This window comes from Pagrus pagrus (assembly GCF_965226575.1).
Source record: "Pagrus pagrus genome assembly, chromosome: 15".
Classification (NCBI taxonomy): Eukaryota; Metazoa; Chordata; class Actinopteri; order Spariformes; family Sparidae; genus Pagrus; species Pagrus pagrus.
Genome location: NC_140199.1, coordinates 15,906,052 through 15,923,441, shown reverse-complemented (window position 1 = coordinate 15,923,441; position 17,390 = coordinate 15,906,052). Strand labels below are relative to the sequence as shown.

General features: G+C 37.6%; 1 protein-coding gene across 7 annotated transcripts in view; it reads left to right on the top strand.

The window, feature by feature from the left end:
- Window positions 1-17,390, top strand: part of pik3ap1 (phosphoinositide-3-kinase adaptor protein 1) — a 98,714-nt gene that overhangs the window by 64,545 nt on the left and 16,779 nt on the right. For all 7 annotated transcript variants that reach the window (XM_084375503.1, XM_084375501.1, XM_084375502.1 and 4 more), the window contains 4 exons: window positions 968-1,039; window positions 1,155-1,255; window positions 4,631-4,714; window positions 5,045-5,095. In XM_084375503.1, the coding sequence (XP_084231629.1) occupies window positions 5,062-5,095 (34 nt within the window). In that variant the 5' untranslated portion in view covers window positions 968-1,039; window positions 1,155-1,255; window positions 4,631-4,714; window positions 5,045-5,061. The remainder of the gene's footprint in view (window positions 1-967; window positions 1,040-1,154; window positions 1,256-4,630; window positions 4,715-5,044; window positions 5,096-17,390) is intronic.

The following is a 17,390-nucleotide window of genomic DNA, read 5'->3' as shown; positions in this document are numbered from 1 at the left end:
CAGAATTTGTCACATTCTATCCATATCCCGAGCGTTGCTTTTGAACAATGTCTCTCAATGAGTATGTGTGAACACGTACAGCCTTGCAAAGTTTTGAATCAAACCTATTTGTCGCTCATAATGGTTAGAATATTGCGAAAAATACCAGTAGTTCTCCACTTTAGTGACTTTATTCATGGAAAACTTTTCATGGCAAAAGCCTACACCTCGTGTCACATACGTCTGCTGAAATAGTGGTAATAACCTGCATCCTTTTCTTGTATTTTTGTCCTAACAGAGCAGAGTTAATCAGATGGATTGCAGCTATTTTAGTAGCACTGATAAATCCCCCCTCTGACAGCCTCCTTCCCAAATGAGTGTGTATTAGTCTCTTTTAACGCATTGCAGTCAGACATCTGAAGCTAAAGAGTTCTTGCGTCGAGCCTCCTGGCCTGTTGCTGCTGACTTATGGATCTGTCAGTTTAGCGCAGCACACTTCTTGACAGTGTGGATAATTTGCAATTGTGAGTGATGAAGTAACACATAGGGGGGGTCATACATTTTAATGTTACATGTTCGCTCTGGATTATTCCGTCATACCATTCTCCTGCATCTCTGTCTTTGGACTTACCTGTCACCCAAAAGCACTTATCACAGCAGTGGCGATGAGTTGTGTTTGAACTGTTTTACAATATTGATTTGGAGGCATGACATTTTAATTAATACTGGGTGTTAGCTGTCATATAGGCAGCCAGCCTCATTGGTTAGAATATGAGACAGGCGAGGTGGGGGCAGCGAAGATAAGACTAAAGCACTTACTGTGAAAAGGCTGTAAAAAGGGATCAATGTGGAGGGAGAGAGACAGTCATGGGCTGAATTTAAGGTGGAAAAAACAGTAATATCTGTGCTCACTGTATTTCTGTCAAGGTCTATTCTCTGCCCGATAACACAAATCACTGAGACACAGCGTGCCTTCTGTCTTCCACAGGTTGCAGAGTACATGGTGTTATTGGGAGTCTATGTTGCCAGCATGCTGAGAGACATCCAGGGGGGAAATTAGGTAACTTTGTAGCACTCCATTGAACAGCAATAAGCTTTTAGGGCTTAGCGAGCATAAACACATTAAACTGATGAGATTCATCAGCACTCTTGTGTCAAATCTATTGTGCCCACAGGCGGAGCTCAGCGGCAGCAAAACTGCAGAGCGAGAGAAGGATTTAAGACAAACCAGTGCTGTGTCCTCTGGATGTTTCCTGGTTTACCCAGACTGAGTCAGGTGATCTCTTCGCCGACATATTGGAACTGGTCAATATATCGATATTATATCGTTAACATGATATGACCATATATTGTCTTATATTTTGGATATCATTATATCATGATGTGACACAAGTGTAGTCTTTTCCTGTCTTTCCAATATTTTTGCAATAGGATTAGGGTTTGATATTGAGGTATTTGGTCAAATATATGGTGATATTATTTATTTTTTTCTCACTCAGTCCGAGTATTTATGAAATGCTTTTGAGGAGGTTTCAATATATTGAGATCTATTGTGTATGGCAATATAGTCTTATTATTATTATTATTATTATTATTATTATTATTATTATATTGTGATATTATTTTAAGGCCATATCGCTGGGGCCCAACCCTATGACATACAGTATTACCATCAGAGTTGAACGATGACATGTAATTTCACCTTGGGAATAGCATATATATTTAGCCACTTGAACTGCCTGGAAATAGCTGGAGCTTCAGAACAGGGTCAAAATATTGGCTTCAGAAATTCAATTATTATTTTCATGACGTTATCACTCCTCTTTTTGATAATACAATTAAAGACAGACTCAATTTAATGTGAAAAACAATAGAAAAGTAAGCTAAAGTACCCGATACCAAAGTGGTGAATTTACTCACTTAATAATCAGAACAGTGTAGAGCTACAAGAGATATAAACAAACATATACATATAGCTATTATATACAGGTAAGAGCTGGACAATGAATTGTCTATAGCAGACATTCCCAAACTTCAGAATGGCGCAGCCCTCTTTGTAATTGGAAAATCATCTGGGGCCCACCTAGACCTTTAATCACAATTCTGATCAACACACAAGACTAAGAAGAAGTACCCCTTCAGGCCTAAGGCAATGCAGTTCAAGTTAATGATCCATCCACATACAAACAACAATTTTAAAACTTGCATATCTTTCAACACATACAATTACAATTCCCAGTCATTGACCCAATATAAGACACGTTTCGATGTTCCTGTTAGAATTGTGTTTCCTGCAGTACCACCCAGCGGTGCAGGTTAAGGTCAGTAGATGGAAACAGATTTTTTTTAAATGTAAATATTTAATTATCTCAATATTTGATGGTAATTTCAAACTTAATAACAAAATTGATAATTAAAAACATCTTTTTTTTTGTTAATGACTTCTCGTGGCCCACCTGCAGTACCTTCATGGCCCAACAGGGGGCCACGGCCCACACTTTGAGAATCATTGGTCTACAGTATGAACAGTACTGTATGAATGATAAGTTAATACATACATTTTAGGTGAATGTGCATATATCAAGACTAGGACTGGGTGATATGGCTTTAAAATAATACCACAATTTTTTAAGATTGTATCGCGATACACGATATATATCTTGGTATTTTGAAATCTCCTCAAAAGCGCTTCAGAAATGGGACTGCAAGACAAAATCATTTATCACAATTTTTTTGACCAGATATCTCAATATTGATTTTTGTGACAATATTGTTGGGATAACTATTTGTACCAAAATATTACCTCAATGAAATGCCAGATAAATAATCATCAGAAAAGTGAATATAATGTCAAGGTGGGTAAAGGCAAGTATTAGAACAACTAGAACAGTCTGATAAGTTCATAAAATTGCATCACTTTGCTGTAATACAACCTTTAAAACCAGGAAATAACACTTATGATATACGGTCTCATATTATGTTCCCGATACAGTAATATTGATATATTGGCCAGCTCTAATTGCAGTATATACAGTAGTCTCCTTCCTTCATATGGCAATACAAGGACATTATGTATATGTTATTGCACAATTGTTATATTACGCATTTTATGACATGCATATGCAGTAAAATGCATGGAGTTGTTGACCAGTAATGTAAGCACGTAGATGTGTTTATGGCCTGTGTGAAGATGTGTTAAATCCATACTCAGCAGATTTGGCTAATTGTAGTTGTAAGTGAATCTCTGAACCTTTAAACAGAAGCACACAAATCATTTGCTCATTTGCAGTTAGTTCACCATATTTGATGTTTAATTGGTGTAATCTCTGAGCTGCAAAGCTGGAGGACTTTACCCTGATCAAGTGATACATTTAAATTGAAATATTTCTTCTCAAAGGTAAGAAGGCCCTTCAACTTCATTTCACAATTTATCTGTTGTCTCTTCCTTGCCAAATCATTGTAGCCTCTTGGCTTTTGGATAGTTTCACAGGAGGCGACCAGATCGGCATGAAATTAGCTCAGTCTGAATCTTTATACGGTCCAATCAGATGAGCTGAGATGTAATCTTGGCTGGCCTGCCCTACCAGAGTCCGACCCCTCAGATGAAATGGACTACATATTCATAGGTTCACTTGCATGGTTGATTATAACAGCATAGATGGAAGGTGCAACCTTTCTTCTGTTTATCGTTATTCCAATTTTCCTGTGTGGGAAGGAAGATTGAATATGAATATGAATTCCCCCCAGTAATTGAGTGAAAACCTAAATGACATGACACGTCTATCATCAGTCCAAGTAACACTATGAACAAATCACAAGTGCTTTTACACAACCACCCAGTCCATATTTTATCCTTTTCTATAATTTCCGACAGTCCCCTGTATAATTTTTTACGGCAGACATTGTTGTATTTAGTAGCTAAATAGTGCGTGTGCCCTCATAGCTACTCATTACCTTGCCTGGCATAAAATAATGCCTTGGAATAATGGGAAATATTACCTGATGAATTAATTATGATGATAGCATCTCGGGTAGGAGGCTTAAATGCCATCTTAAATTACATGCAGACATTAGAAAACTTTCAACTTGTCTCATTTGCATAAAAGGAGCAGAAGTATGCATAAATACAAAGGCTTCCCTAGGAAAGAGGCAAGTCTGTGAAGACTGATCAGTTTATTGCAGAAATTGTGAATCACACAGTAATGAGAAGAAAATTGATAAATTGCTCCACTTATGACCGATTTTATTCCTGATGTGAAAGTAGGATTTTTTTTCTTACTATATATGAAATGGTCACTGTTGTCACCTCCTGATAGGACAGTGTGGGATTACTGGATGGTTTTATTATAATAATTAATTAAATTAAAAAAATATATATATATATATATATATGTATATCAGAGGTTACACCCTATCAATTTTACACTTAATTTCTTTTGCAATGAAGCTGTGGCAATTTTCCCATTATTTTATTTGAATGTCAGAAGTGATTGTCTCCTGCAATATTTCGGCATTTTTAATTGACTTAATGGACAAAATGGCAATTTAAAAACAGGAAATTAAAGCGGTGACTTCCCTGATAAGAAATGCTCAGTTGTACTGAATCAAAATACTGATGTAATTCATTGTTTTGTTTCATTATGTGCACTAGGCTCCAAGGACTAATACTACAACATGTTAAAGAGGTGTGGTAGGATGTCTATCTTTACCAAAGCCTGTAAGCTGTACTAATCAGGTAAATCTTTTCAGCATAACGACAACTCCAAAAATCATAATTATAATGTGTAATTGTTTTATTGAAAAACTTGTCACAAAAATTAGCAATCATTGTGATTTCTAGTCATGTTGTACTTTAAAGATTTCCTCCTGGCCTGCATTTATCATTAGACAGTGATGGATTTTTGGAGCAGTGACATTTTTTCTGCCCAAGTTGAGTTTCTAAACCAACTGCTGTTTTCTTCTTAATACATAATGCTGATTTTCATGTGTCATTTGCCTGATTTTTTTGTATGCCATGTGTTTATTTGTAATGCAATGAAAAAAAAATCTATTTTTCCTCCTCCAGATAAGAGCCCACCGCTAATGAAGCTCATGTGCACCTACAGTGAGTTCACAGGTAAGCTCACCATCATGGTGCAGGAGGAGGAAAAAAAGCCCCCATATTGTGGAAATCTCCTTCTCCTCAGAGAAAGAGAGGGGGAGAGAAAGTGGGAGAAGGAATGCCTTGCCTTCCTCATTACACTGCTGTCATTTACTCTTCATCCCCCGTACTCTTTAGTGGCATTAAGACGGGATGTAAATTTGACAGTTAACGCTGTTAGAAAATGGCTAGTTCAAGAAGGGCAGGAATTAGAGATGGGCATTAGACGCTGATAAGCTCCTTTCCTCTGCCGCGGCGGCTGCTTAACATTCATGGGAAAGTCATCATCAAACAACGTTATCACAGCTCTGTTGACGGCTGAGGAACATCATCACTATGATAATTTTTTTTTATAGCTGTGAGCCAAAAAAGCACTCTTTTATTTCAGCGGTTTGTTAATGAGATAGGAGCTTGTTGGTATGGGCGAATGCAAACTTGCCACTCTCCAGCGTTTGTTTGAGTCCCCCCCCAGCCTCCCCCGCATGCCTCCCACCGCACCCCCTCCACACTGTTTAATGTTGCACGGAGGAGGGGGTGGGTGGGGGTGGTGGGGCATTTTTATGTACTCCTTTCGAAGTGCTCTGTGTACATTGCTGAAGGAGGGCCTTTATGTGTACCTTTGCAGATCAGTCGCTCAAAGAGAGGAAAACACGGTTATATCAACAAACGCTCTCTCCTAACAGCCCTGTAGCTGGCACCTGTCACTCACCTGGGATTTAGCCATAGATCTGAATAGAGGGAGACGGCGAATATTGAAGCTGAGTAAACTCCCACCAGCAATAGCATGTGATCAACTCTGCTTTTAATGATGAAAAGGCTACTTAAACTGTTGGATCTTGAGGCCTTCAGTAATTATGGCTGTAAATCATTTGCATTGTTTCTTCCCCATTTATTCATTAATGCTCCTAACAGCTCGGTTCAGAGGCTTCTTGCACTCTGGAGCGATTCATTTGTGTGCTAGCTGCCAAGGCTAAGCAGCTTTCCAATGGATAGGGATGCAAACTGTAGGCTGTAGATACTGAAATCTGATTTTGGCTTTATCACTGTTTGTGTTTGTGGAGTGGGCTAAGAGAGATTTAATCTTTGGAAATCCTTACCAGGGGAGATGACAAATCATCTCTGACTTGCTCTAATTACTTCTAAAAACTTTTTGTTTGCATTACAGTTAGCAAGCAAAGGTAGGTGATGAAAGGGAGATGAGGATGAAATGTAAGAATATGTATGAAGTCATTATACTCAGGCAGTGTATACACATATGTCCAGAAATGTAGAATATGCAGCAGTCATGGGTCAGAATAAATAAAATGACCCATTGCAACAAAACTCAAAGGATCTGCTGATGTTGGTAGTTGCCCAATAGGCCCTATTTTGATATTGATATTGCACCAGTATTTTGGAGTTTACTATTGATACTTTCACTAAATATTAACACAATGAGATTTCTGATCAGTAATCATCAGTAATGTGGATATAATGACTAAGTAGGTAAAGGCAAGTGTTAGAACAAGTAGAACAGTTTGGTAAGTTCTAATCTAAGACAATATACTGTATAGTCACTTATCACAATAATGAAATATATCCTAAATATTGGCCACCCGTAGTTGTTATAAGTCAAAGAATTCATCCAAATCTAAAACATTTGCACCCTTTTGAGACTTATGTAGCCACTTTCAGAATGCTTAGATTGTTGTATTTGTACTTTCAGCAGAATACATTATTATTACAGTGTTGTTAGAGCATGACAGTCATAGACAGGTGCTCTCATTTCCAGCTCAGACCCGTACACCACGTCTCTTCTCAACAGGGAAGCAGTTTTCTGGGAAATTTAACAGTACCGAAAATTGATCCACGTCAAATACTGAATGCAAAAGCAGAGGGTAAGGGAACAAATAATTAATAGCTGAACAACCAGCCTTATTAGAGGTTATGATGGGCAAGTACCTAGTATCCACTAAATATACAGTATAACTCGCATCTTTGACTTGGTGTTCAGGACGCAACTACCAGTTGGTTTTAATTCTCCTGAGCTAATGAGATCCTACTATGTGTGGCGAAGAACACTGGTTTGTGTTGCTGCTTGCTGAGACATAGTAAGTCCTCCCCAAAGATTTATAAAAAATGTTCTGGCACGCGACACCGAGATGTCAAAACCAGGTAGAGGAACACTCAGCAGCAATCTGCCTGTCTCCACGATGCAGCGCAGCTCTTTGTAATCATTATGGCAGATGTAAAACCAGCAAAAGTCAACACTTTCTGGCATAGAATTAGCCCAGACATAGAACCATGCATAAAATTTCAGCACGTCAATTAAAATTCTGTGCTCTCAGGTGCTGTAATGGGTTGAAGTGTTGTTGTTTTTACAGCTTTTTGACATAGAACTCATAATGATAATTGACATAGTGCATCCGTCTATAACAATTCAGCTGAAAAGGAAAACAGGCAGACAAAGCAACAACATTGTTATATGATTTATATCTGAAAAACTGTAATTCATTGCCATATTATGCGCAAGAGCTTAAATGTCCTTCTCACCCTGGTTTTGATAAAATGTTGTTATTGATTTGTGTATTTGTTTTTCAAACCTAAGGAAGTGCTGACTTTATAAATGACTTGTTCTCCACCACGAAGTGAGTAAGACAGATGGTTTCAAGACATGAATATGAACAAAGAGTTTGTCAAATACACACTGGATGGCCAGTTAGTTATAAAACCCCATTGTAAACTCTCCATAGAAATTAATTATGCAATCTATTAAATAATCCAGTTCAGTTTTGCTGTTTGCTGAAACGCTGTTTATTCATTACTGGCTTTGTTATGAGTTGATTGATTGGGAGAAATTTTCCCAATCTATTGTTTTTCCATCAAGCGATTGATCTGAGAAATGACAAAGCCCCAGTGTATCGCTGTGTGAGTCAGCTTGTTGTACAAGTTTGGAGTTTTTTTCATTCCTTGGAAAAATGAGTACAATGCAAATGAAACGCAGATGTGCTGCAATCCTTTTGGATCCACAGTAATTCTGCCTTTTGAGTCGATTCCGCAGCATTATCTCCACTTTGTAGTGGTCTCTGAGCCCTTTGTCATGTTAGTTCAATAGCCCTCCGTACTGTAAACCACCACTGCTCTGTGTGTGGCTCCGTTATTTAGTGCCACTTTGGGAGCGTGGACACAGAATGGAGCTCGATCTTGTGTTTCTTAGCAGAGTTGGAAACCCTGAAAAGCATGAAAATAGATGATGATAGGAAAATACACTTTAATCTTGATGTAAAACTGCACATCGAATTAATTCAACAGTGATTTCATATATTTAATTGTTTATTATTGTTAAACTATTCAATGCCACCCTCATTATTCTGTTGCCTGACCAAAATCTCCAGATGTAACCAATAAAAAAAGTCTAGAGGAAAAAATTTCGAGCTGTGTTGGAGGATCTGGGGTGCCTTTGCCTCGGCAGCTTGTAAACTCGTCACAACTAAGCCACAGTTTGGTTTTCCTTATTTATGATAATGAAATGTAATTCCGCCCTTCATTGACATGCAGGGCTCTTATACTTGAGTAAATTATTCTCTTTTTACCAATGCTTCCATATTTTGAAACCATTACTTAATCACATTGTCAAAATCCCCATTTCCTCTCATCAATCCTACGTTGAGCTTTATTTGTGATCCTCTCTTTCTTTTGCCCTCACCCATTTTGTTCACTCCATTTCTCCCGTTCAATTTCGCTCCACATTGGTGTTTATTTTTTTATTTTTGAGGATGACTGGATTACCCCTACTGAAATAGCTGTTACTCAGATTTTAGGTCATCTACCAAATCCATAAGGGGTAAATATACAAATAACCCCATTTTTCTCTGCCATCCATAGTGGTCTGCTGTTCCTCATCTTGTGGCTGCAGAGGCTTACTGTGCTATTAATAGAAGATAATCTGCAACAGTTTTGTCTCCTAATATATTTATGTTTATTGTGTTATAGGAAATAAACACTTCATGTACATAAAGGCTATGATATAACTGCCTTCCAGTGGTTACTAGCTTTACCACTTGTTCGTAAGTAATCTAAACATTCTTCTGTCACTTTATTATCAATAACAGAGAGGCAAAATGAGAGCCAGCTGTAGCAGTTCTCATAATTCATAGTGTATTAATTTATAATTAGTGGGTTTAATGAAACTGATACTGCAATATTAGTTATTAGGTGTACAGTTTCAACAGAAACAAATCCACTCATTCAGTACAATAAAAGTGGCCACATGAAAGAAATAAAGTGAAGAAGGAAAGAGCATTGAAGCTAACGAAGTGTATTACACACTTATTAAAGTAATTTTCACTTTGCCTCCCAGACCTGGCCAAAAACACTTTCAAATTCTCATTGTACTCCAAGGTAGGCTATTTCCTTGTTAACTTTGAAGTAAGCTGAAAAACGTATAGGTAGACAGGGGTGGCATCAAATAATCAGCAACTTCAAAAAGCATGCTGCCACTTAGCACTCCTAAAGCTAATGTCCCCGAGACATTCAGAATGGAAATTATTCAAACTCATTTAGTGGCAGCAAATTGGTCTAAGTTCAATCAGAAAACAGACTGACACTGAACAAGAAGTGCAGCCTAATTATACTTGTTTGTCAAATGAAAATTTCATTTGGGCAGAAATGAAACCTTCGAGCAACTTCTTTTAAGGTGAGCTCCTAGTTGTATTATCAGCTAAATGCAGTAAAATCCATAATCATACGATGATAATGAAAATGGAGCCAATGTTAACATTCAGGCTTTCAATGCCCCGGGCACATGGCGATAAAAATTAAGTACCATAGTCCTCTGCCAGGCACGCTGACACCCGGGCTGGTCTTTAGCCTCTTAGATGCGTTTTTGCATTTTAAAAACTTTATCAAAGCACTGTTGCAATGTGGAAAATGTCAACGTGAAATGCACTGAAGGCAAATTGGAATTTCATTAATAGTAAAATTATTGCTTTTGACTGATGTATTACTATGCTTGTTAAGAGCTGGAGAGTGGAACGCTCGTCTGTCTGGTCGGCAGTCTTGCCTCTTCTTGTCCCATGCTATTTGCTGAAAGTTAGAGATCTACTTTCCAGCCGTAAAATGTAAAGTTGCTAAAGTTGCAGAAAGTGAAGAATATCTAGCTGAAGACTTTCATTTAGAGTGGAGACTCCTAACTAGGATACATGTGAAGATAGTGAGCTTATTAAAGAGAAAAACAGAGGGCATGAACAGAATAACAAAGGCTCTATTGTGTTGGATAACATCGGCATTGATATCTGGGCAGTTCCATACATACACACTTTCATACTAGATACTACTACTGTGTCTCTCCCTGCTTTAACATGTTTAACTCATGATTGACCAACACAATGTGGATTTGTGCCGTAGAGCAGTGAGGTGTCTTCCCATTGTTAAGTGTGGTGACATCTAACCTTAACTATAGAGAACGGGCCCCAGAGATCTCGCTGTGGATGGTAAATAGACCTAACCTGGTGTGGAGGTATCAGTTCACCGAGACTTGTGCTCATTCATGAAGCCGCTGGTGTTTATTGATTTACCTTGTAATCCTCTCAGTGTCAATGTCGTCAATGATGGAGGAGGAAATGGGAACGGCGTGTCAGATGGAGGACGTTTTCTGACAGCAAAACGAGACAACAGATTAGCTTTAATGGGATACTGGTATTCATGTTGTCCTGTGGGGTTTAGATATACGACGCTCAGTCTACAAGTGGACCAAAATATTAGCTTCAAAACTGTTTTTAAAATGTTGATATAGCTAGCATGATAAACTGTACACACATTTTATAACATTGTATGTGGTAATTTGGTAGTTTTTCATGACTACATCTTTAATATGTTTATAAGATAACAATATATTTTCGAAAGAGGTGAAAAAATAAGTTAAAAAAAAATTCATAAGCATCACATTGTAATTGAAGTATTAGTATTCTCAGACGGAAACTGGCCATAATGTAGAAATGTTACATGTATGTCAATATCCCACAAAACTATCTCGGTGATATAACATGATAGAGTTAGCTAATTAGTTTTGAAATTTGCAATATTTTGAGAATAAGTGTTTTGGCTAACAAAGAGAATTAGCTTACATGTTAATAGTTTCCACGTGAAGCTAATTTAAGAAATGTACATTTGCTTTTTGGTCAATTGTGTAATGTTAGCCATGGACAGTCCCTGATATTATTGCAGTGGCTTACTGTAAATAAGCTTTGACTTGAAGTTTCCATGCTACAAGAAGTGCATTTCACGAATTGACTGGTCACCGTCTGGGTCCAGTTTTCACATCTGCATTGTCTTTCTGTGGAACATTGCGTTTTGTAAATGCAGAAGTCTCAAGTACTGTTTGGTATAGTCTACCTTAGAGTCACAGGAAGGAAAACAAAAAAAATTGTATTATTTTGTTCTTTTTAATACTACCAAAGCCTCATACAATATTCCAACACAAGAAATTTACATGTCTTATGAAATAAATCTTGAGCATAGGCTACTTTATCTTTCCATCCCCTTTTAAGCCAAAACATTATTGCAGTGCTTTAATATTCAAAACACAGACGGTGACCCATTTAATAGGTTTCATATTGGAAGCTTATTGTATTAATATCCATTGTATCTTGCATTCTTTTGAAAATACATCAACATGCTATCCCATGGAAATATAAACACAGCTTACAATAGAATAATAATCAAATAATAAAAAGAGCTACATACAACAAAATGCCCATTTTTAACAAAATGTGTCAAAAACAATGCTTGGTCTGTTAGCCACAATTAAAGGGTAATAACGTTGTGAACCCTATTAGCAGAAGTCTTTAAATTAAAGCCAGTATCCTTGTTAACTTTAGCTCAGGAGCCGCTCACAAACAATGCTGATTTCACTGATCAGCTGGTAAACTTCAGCAAGGTACTCTGACCCTGTTGATCCTCTCATGTCATGAATCATGGTGTGTCGTCTATGTGTGCGCGAGATATGGACTGTTAGTAGAGATCGGCCCGGTCACAGATACATGCCGTGAACTGTAGACAGAGGGTTTCAATAAAAACAATCTTGACAAGATCAACTTACAGTGAGGTATACCATATGAATTTCAAAATGTACCGTTCATGTCAGACTTTAAATTATTTGTATGGTATTACTGGTGCTAACAAACAAAATTCAGACATGCTTTCCAGCTAAACATATTAAAAATGCTACTCCGTTGAGATGAAATTTTTCAAATCTGTCTGATAATTACTGTAAATGTGACATAACAGTACAGCTTATTGCAGTCATATTAGCCCATAGCAGTTCCTTCCTCAATAATGTCTACATTTAAACATCAGTGACATGTTAGATTGCTACCTGGTATTCAGCTGTAGGCTTTCTGTATTTTAAATCACACAATGTTGTCACTCTTTTCATCTAGTTTAATGACACTATTAATTGGATTTGTAATGATGTTTTAAGCAAACTTATTTCAACAGACATCTTTCAGGCAATAGGCCTACATGATAACGATGAATAGTGCATGTCTGGCATACAGTAGCTGTGGATTAGTTGCCAAGGCATTTCGTAGTATTTGTAGTGGAGCTCTGACCTCTTGTGCCTCAATGTGGAAGTGCAAAATCCTCATGCTACACTGGCAGTGGTGGTTATGACAAGCTCTGTAATGCAATATCTTTGTAAGTATGCACTTTAATTTTAAAAATTAAAGCTTCTTGGAGGCCCTTTTCACAGTTCCTCCATATGTAGTACCTTATGAGCCCCTCAGGTGACTACCAGAAAAACCGTCATAAAAGTCCCTGTAGGAACCGGTTGGGTGATATTTTGAAAAGTCCAAAGAAATGTTCCACAAGGATCCATTTATGGGCTGTTCACACTGGAACTGTGAAGGAGCCTTTCTCAGTTTCTGAAAGGACACGTACAGTGCCAGTGCTGGTTCATCCAGACGGCTGTGCCTACTTGTAATAGAACGCATTTTGAGTCAGTGTCATCATCAAATCATTTAATGAACGTTTGTCTCGTGGTGCCCTGTGGTTCTGTTGTAGCACATGGTTCATGACCTTTGCTGTCTGACTGTCTCGTCATCCCTGTCTCTCTCCACTGCACACAGTTAAAGCAGAAATGCCATTAAATATTCCTGAATGCCTCATCAGTACTGCTTTAATTCCTGCCATATGTAATAAAGCAGCAGGGAAAGTGACCTTTTCTACCTCTCAATGCTACTGTCGCTAACTTGGACAAACAATCCCACCTGGCATTGTGCCAACTAGCAAAACAATGGGAGTCTTTCACTGATTGTCTCTCAGAGACCACAGATAACTTTTGGAAACATACCTGTTTTGTATCATCAAAAATCCACCAAAATGGACCCAAGCATACAACAGGAAAAAAAAGTCCACGATTTCAAATGTAGCAGACAAAATGAAGTACTAATGATGTGGACAATGATGAGGAAATGTTAGTTACAGTTTGCATCACATTAAACATCAGCAACAGCTATGCTGCTAGTCTTTTCCTTCAAAACAGCTACAGTAGTTCTGCCCTTTATAGGCTTTTTAAATTCATCATTCACAGTTTGCAAATGATCACCAAAAAAACAATTAGTAGACACTAAATGATATAAAAAACAATATATAGAATAGAATATGATATGATACATGCAGTTGATTCTATGTAATTGTAGCAATAATGTTTTCATGTGATTCAGCTTTCTAAAACAAGGGTCAATAGATGGAAGTTTCATATGCCAATGAAATGTCAGCTTCACAAACTATGTTTAACCAATCTATATATATATATATATATATATATATACATACATACATACATACATATAGAGGATAAAGAAAATATATATTCTCCAGCTCCTTTAAATTGTCTTTAACATGGCTTAAGATAGTTATGAATTTGAACATCATAAAACAATTAAGTCCCCAAGAAATCTGGTAGATTTAATCACATTTTGATACCCATCACTGTTTTTAGATTAATTCAGAACATTTTCTCTAAAGGCATTGGTGACCTCTAAATACATTTTACATGAAGTCTATGCATAACTAAAAAGTCCTCAATTATCCTAAATATACCAGCCTAGAACCTTATGAGTTTCTCTTGAAATTGCTCAAAAAACATTTGCTATGTTGGAGGAACTTTTCTCAAACCGCCACTTTTCAGAGTGTTAGTATTCATTTTTATTCTCTACCTGTCACCTGGGATCTGTAAATCTCAAGCTGTAAAGCGTGTATTTAAGCCAGTACAAGGGAAGTAAAGAGATTCATGGAATCCGGCACATTGCTTTTGCTATTGTTGATTCATCTGACGAATCCATCTCTGCCAGCCCGATGAATCCTAATGAAGCAGAAATCTGTCACATTTGCTCCACAATGAGGGTAGCTGGCAAACTTTCTCTGCAAAATGAAACTATTATCTTCAACTAGACACGCACAGGGCTCAATATAAATAAATAAAGTCACACTTATCTAGTGGCCAGTGTGATTACTGTAGCCAAGGCTGACATCCAAATTGACTGTCTTATCATGTCGAAGTGATTTCAGCTGAGTGGAGACTGTAGATGAAAGCAAAATGATCTTTAAATAGTAGTTAAAGATGGTTGCTCGATAAGTTGTTCCACAACAGTTTTGATCAATGAAGCATGCACTCAGTATATTGCCTATTTAGATATGTGAGATAAACTTAGCTGGGCCTCCAAATGATTCATAAATTATATTTCCCTCAGTACAAGGTAATGACTTTATGGCCTTGTTGAATACTTAATGTTGGGACATATTGTAAAGCTTTAGGGAGACTGTGGTGAGCCTGAAAAGACACATATAGTATTTGATTCACCTTTTAATACATGATAAAATGTTTAATTATTATCTTTATCTATTATATAGATTTATACCAGTTTTTCCATCAAAGTCAAAATATATTTTTTTTAAATACAAGCAATTATTGCACAATAAGTATCTATTGTTGAATCACACATATGGATGTTAACCACACATCAAAGAAGTGAAAAAGGGACTTTAAGCAGTATTTCAGGAGAAAGCTCTGACTACCTCAAGTCTAAAAGCCTGTGAATTGAATTTGCCTTGCTCTCATACGACAAAGCCTGTCAGGAGGGAGCTCCGGCTGTAGAAAATGTCAAAGCTATTTTGCTCTTTACTAGTCAATGCAATGCTTGTTTAATAGTAATTGGAATCTTATCCTGCTGTTTGCTCATCATTTCCTGTGCCTAGTTATTCCACACCTAAACTCCATTTAAGTTTTTAATAACATTTTAGAATAGTTCCCATTCAGGTAAACAGAATCTGATTACCTTGATGGATTGAAAATGTATGTCTGACGGTAGTTTATTTGATTTATTTATTCAAGGGGCCTCAAATGGAGGCACTTTAACTGAGGCAAACAAATGGTTGCCGTACCTTTTCCAGGAGCGCAGCGGTTTACAGAGACTGTGAGATTTTATATTTTGTTAGCCTCCGCACTTCTCTATTCCACCATGGAGAGACACTAAGAATGACAATAATGTCAGCCAGACTTGATTTGTTTGTTCAGCCAGATTTTTTTTGTCAGCATATTATTGTTGCCACATATAATGATGGGTTCCACAATCCACCTGCTCAAGAGGAAAATGCTGGCCACTGAGGCAGTCTGTGTGACTTTAGATATTTCTAAAAAAAACAAATACATGCACGCTGAGTGCCAGAAGCCAATGAGCAGGAGCCTAAAACTATTCTGTGATAGTTTTGGATTTCCCTCTCTCCATAAGCCTCTCATTGTGTTAAAGGACCTGCTTTGTACAAGTGCTTGCCAGCTGCTTACCAAATGAGGTTATAGTGTTTCCCTATCAACTGTAAATTTCAATAATTTGTTGGAGGGGCCTCTCACTGTCAGTTTTTATCATATTATCAATGACGACTCAATTTTCCTCTGCCACTCCATCTCAAGCACTGACCCCCGGCCCTATTACAGTCCTGTAATGAAGTGCAATGGAGTGGTAATTGGTCCACATTATACCAGATCAGGTAACATTAGACTTATTTTCTTATCACAATGAGCCCTGCTGGTGACTCTCAATGAGAAACCAAACACAGTTCCTTTCTTATGCAGGCTATCATCCAAATAACATTTCAGCGAGAGACCCCTTTTCCCCATTTCAGTTTTCCATTTCAAGATTGCACTCCATGTCCTCGGACCGTGCTTTGTTTCTCGTTTCCTCCGCTTTAAAAGTCTCCCAAACAGCCTCAGAGGCAGTGCAGATACGAGGTAGGGCTTTCCCAGCATGGGGAAGTACAGTAAATGAGACGGTAACATGACCATTATGTCGGCAATATTAGATGTATAGTGCTGTGCTACCCCTCTGTTACAGCCTCCTGCCGTAGACTGCTTGCTGCTTTGTAACTTCAGTTTTGATATTTTTCTTGTTACTCTGTCATTGCAGAATTACACGCTTCGCTACGAACCGAAAAAATTTCATGAGCTTATGAAACTGTTTCAAAAATGCATTTCTTCCATTCCTCAAAAATTATCTTCGTGGAAATACAAAGTGTTGGCCCAGGAGGCACATTGTGTGGATGTTGCTGAAATCAAATGCAGTTGGGAAAATTGGCACAAATCAATTTTCTCATTCCCATTACATTATGTGTCTGTCTGCTACAAAAGATATTTCATGACTCTGAGTAACAATGAGTTAACAAGAAGTTTGCAAAATTATTTCTGTCCATGTTTAAATATTATGCAGAAAAATTTAAAATTGCAATTTCCAGTTAAATCAACCAAACATGTTCGAGCAGCCTCATATAAAATGGTCCAACAAACATCTGAGCATGACACAGGTAGACCTAAACTTAAAATAATGCTTAGTTATAAAGTATTAGACCTCCTGTATGTTAATCCAGTGCCAGCATAGCAGAATATCACAAAGCTGTGAAAGCTGAACTTTTGTGCTCCGAGAGGCAGGAAGTCAGGTCTCTGTTGTGAACTGACGCGCGCTCCCTGGCAGAGTCGCTCTGTGCGCTGAAAACACACTGCAGACTAAAAGGACAGGATATTGGATAACAAGGTTAAAATATAGGAGCAAAAATATTCTCTTATTAAACTCAGGCTGCAGGGATTTGATTTGAGCCACCTAATAGATAGTGGTTTCAAGGGAGCCCAAACAAAAGGTAACGGGCCGGTCATGCTTGTGGTAGCTAATGGCAGAGTTAGAAGAAATTAGGGGATTCTTTTTCTACAGGAAATTGTACTTAAAGACGGGTCATGGATCACCCT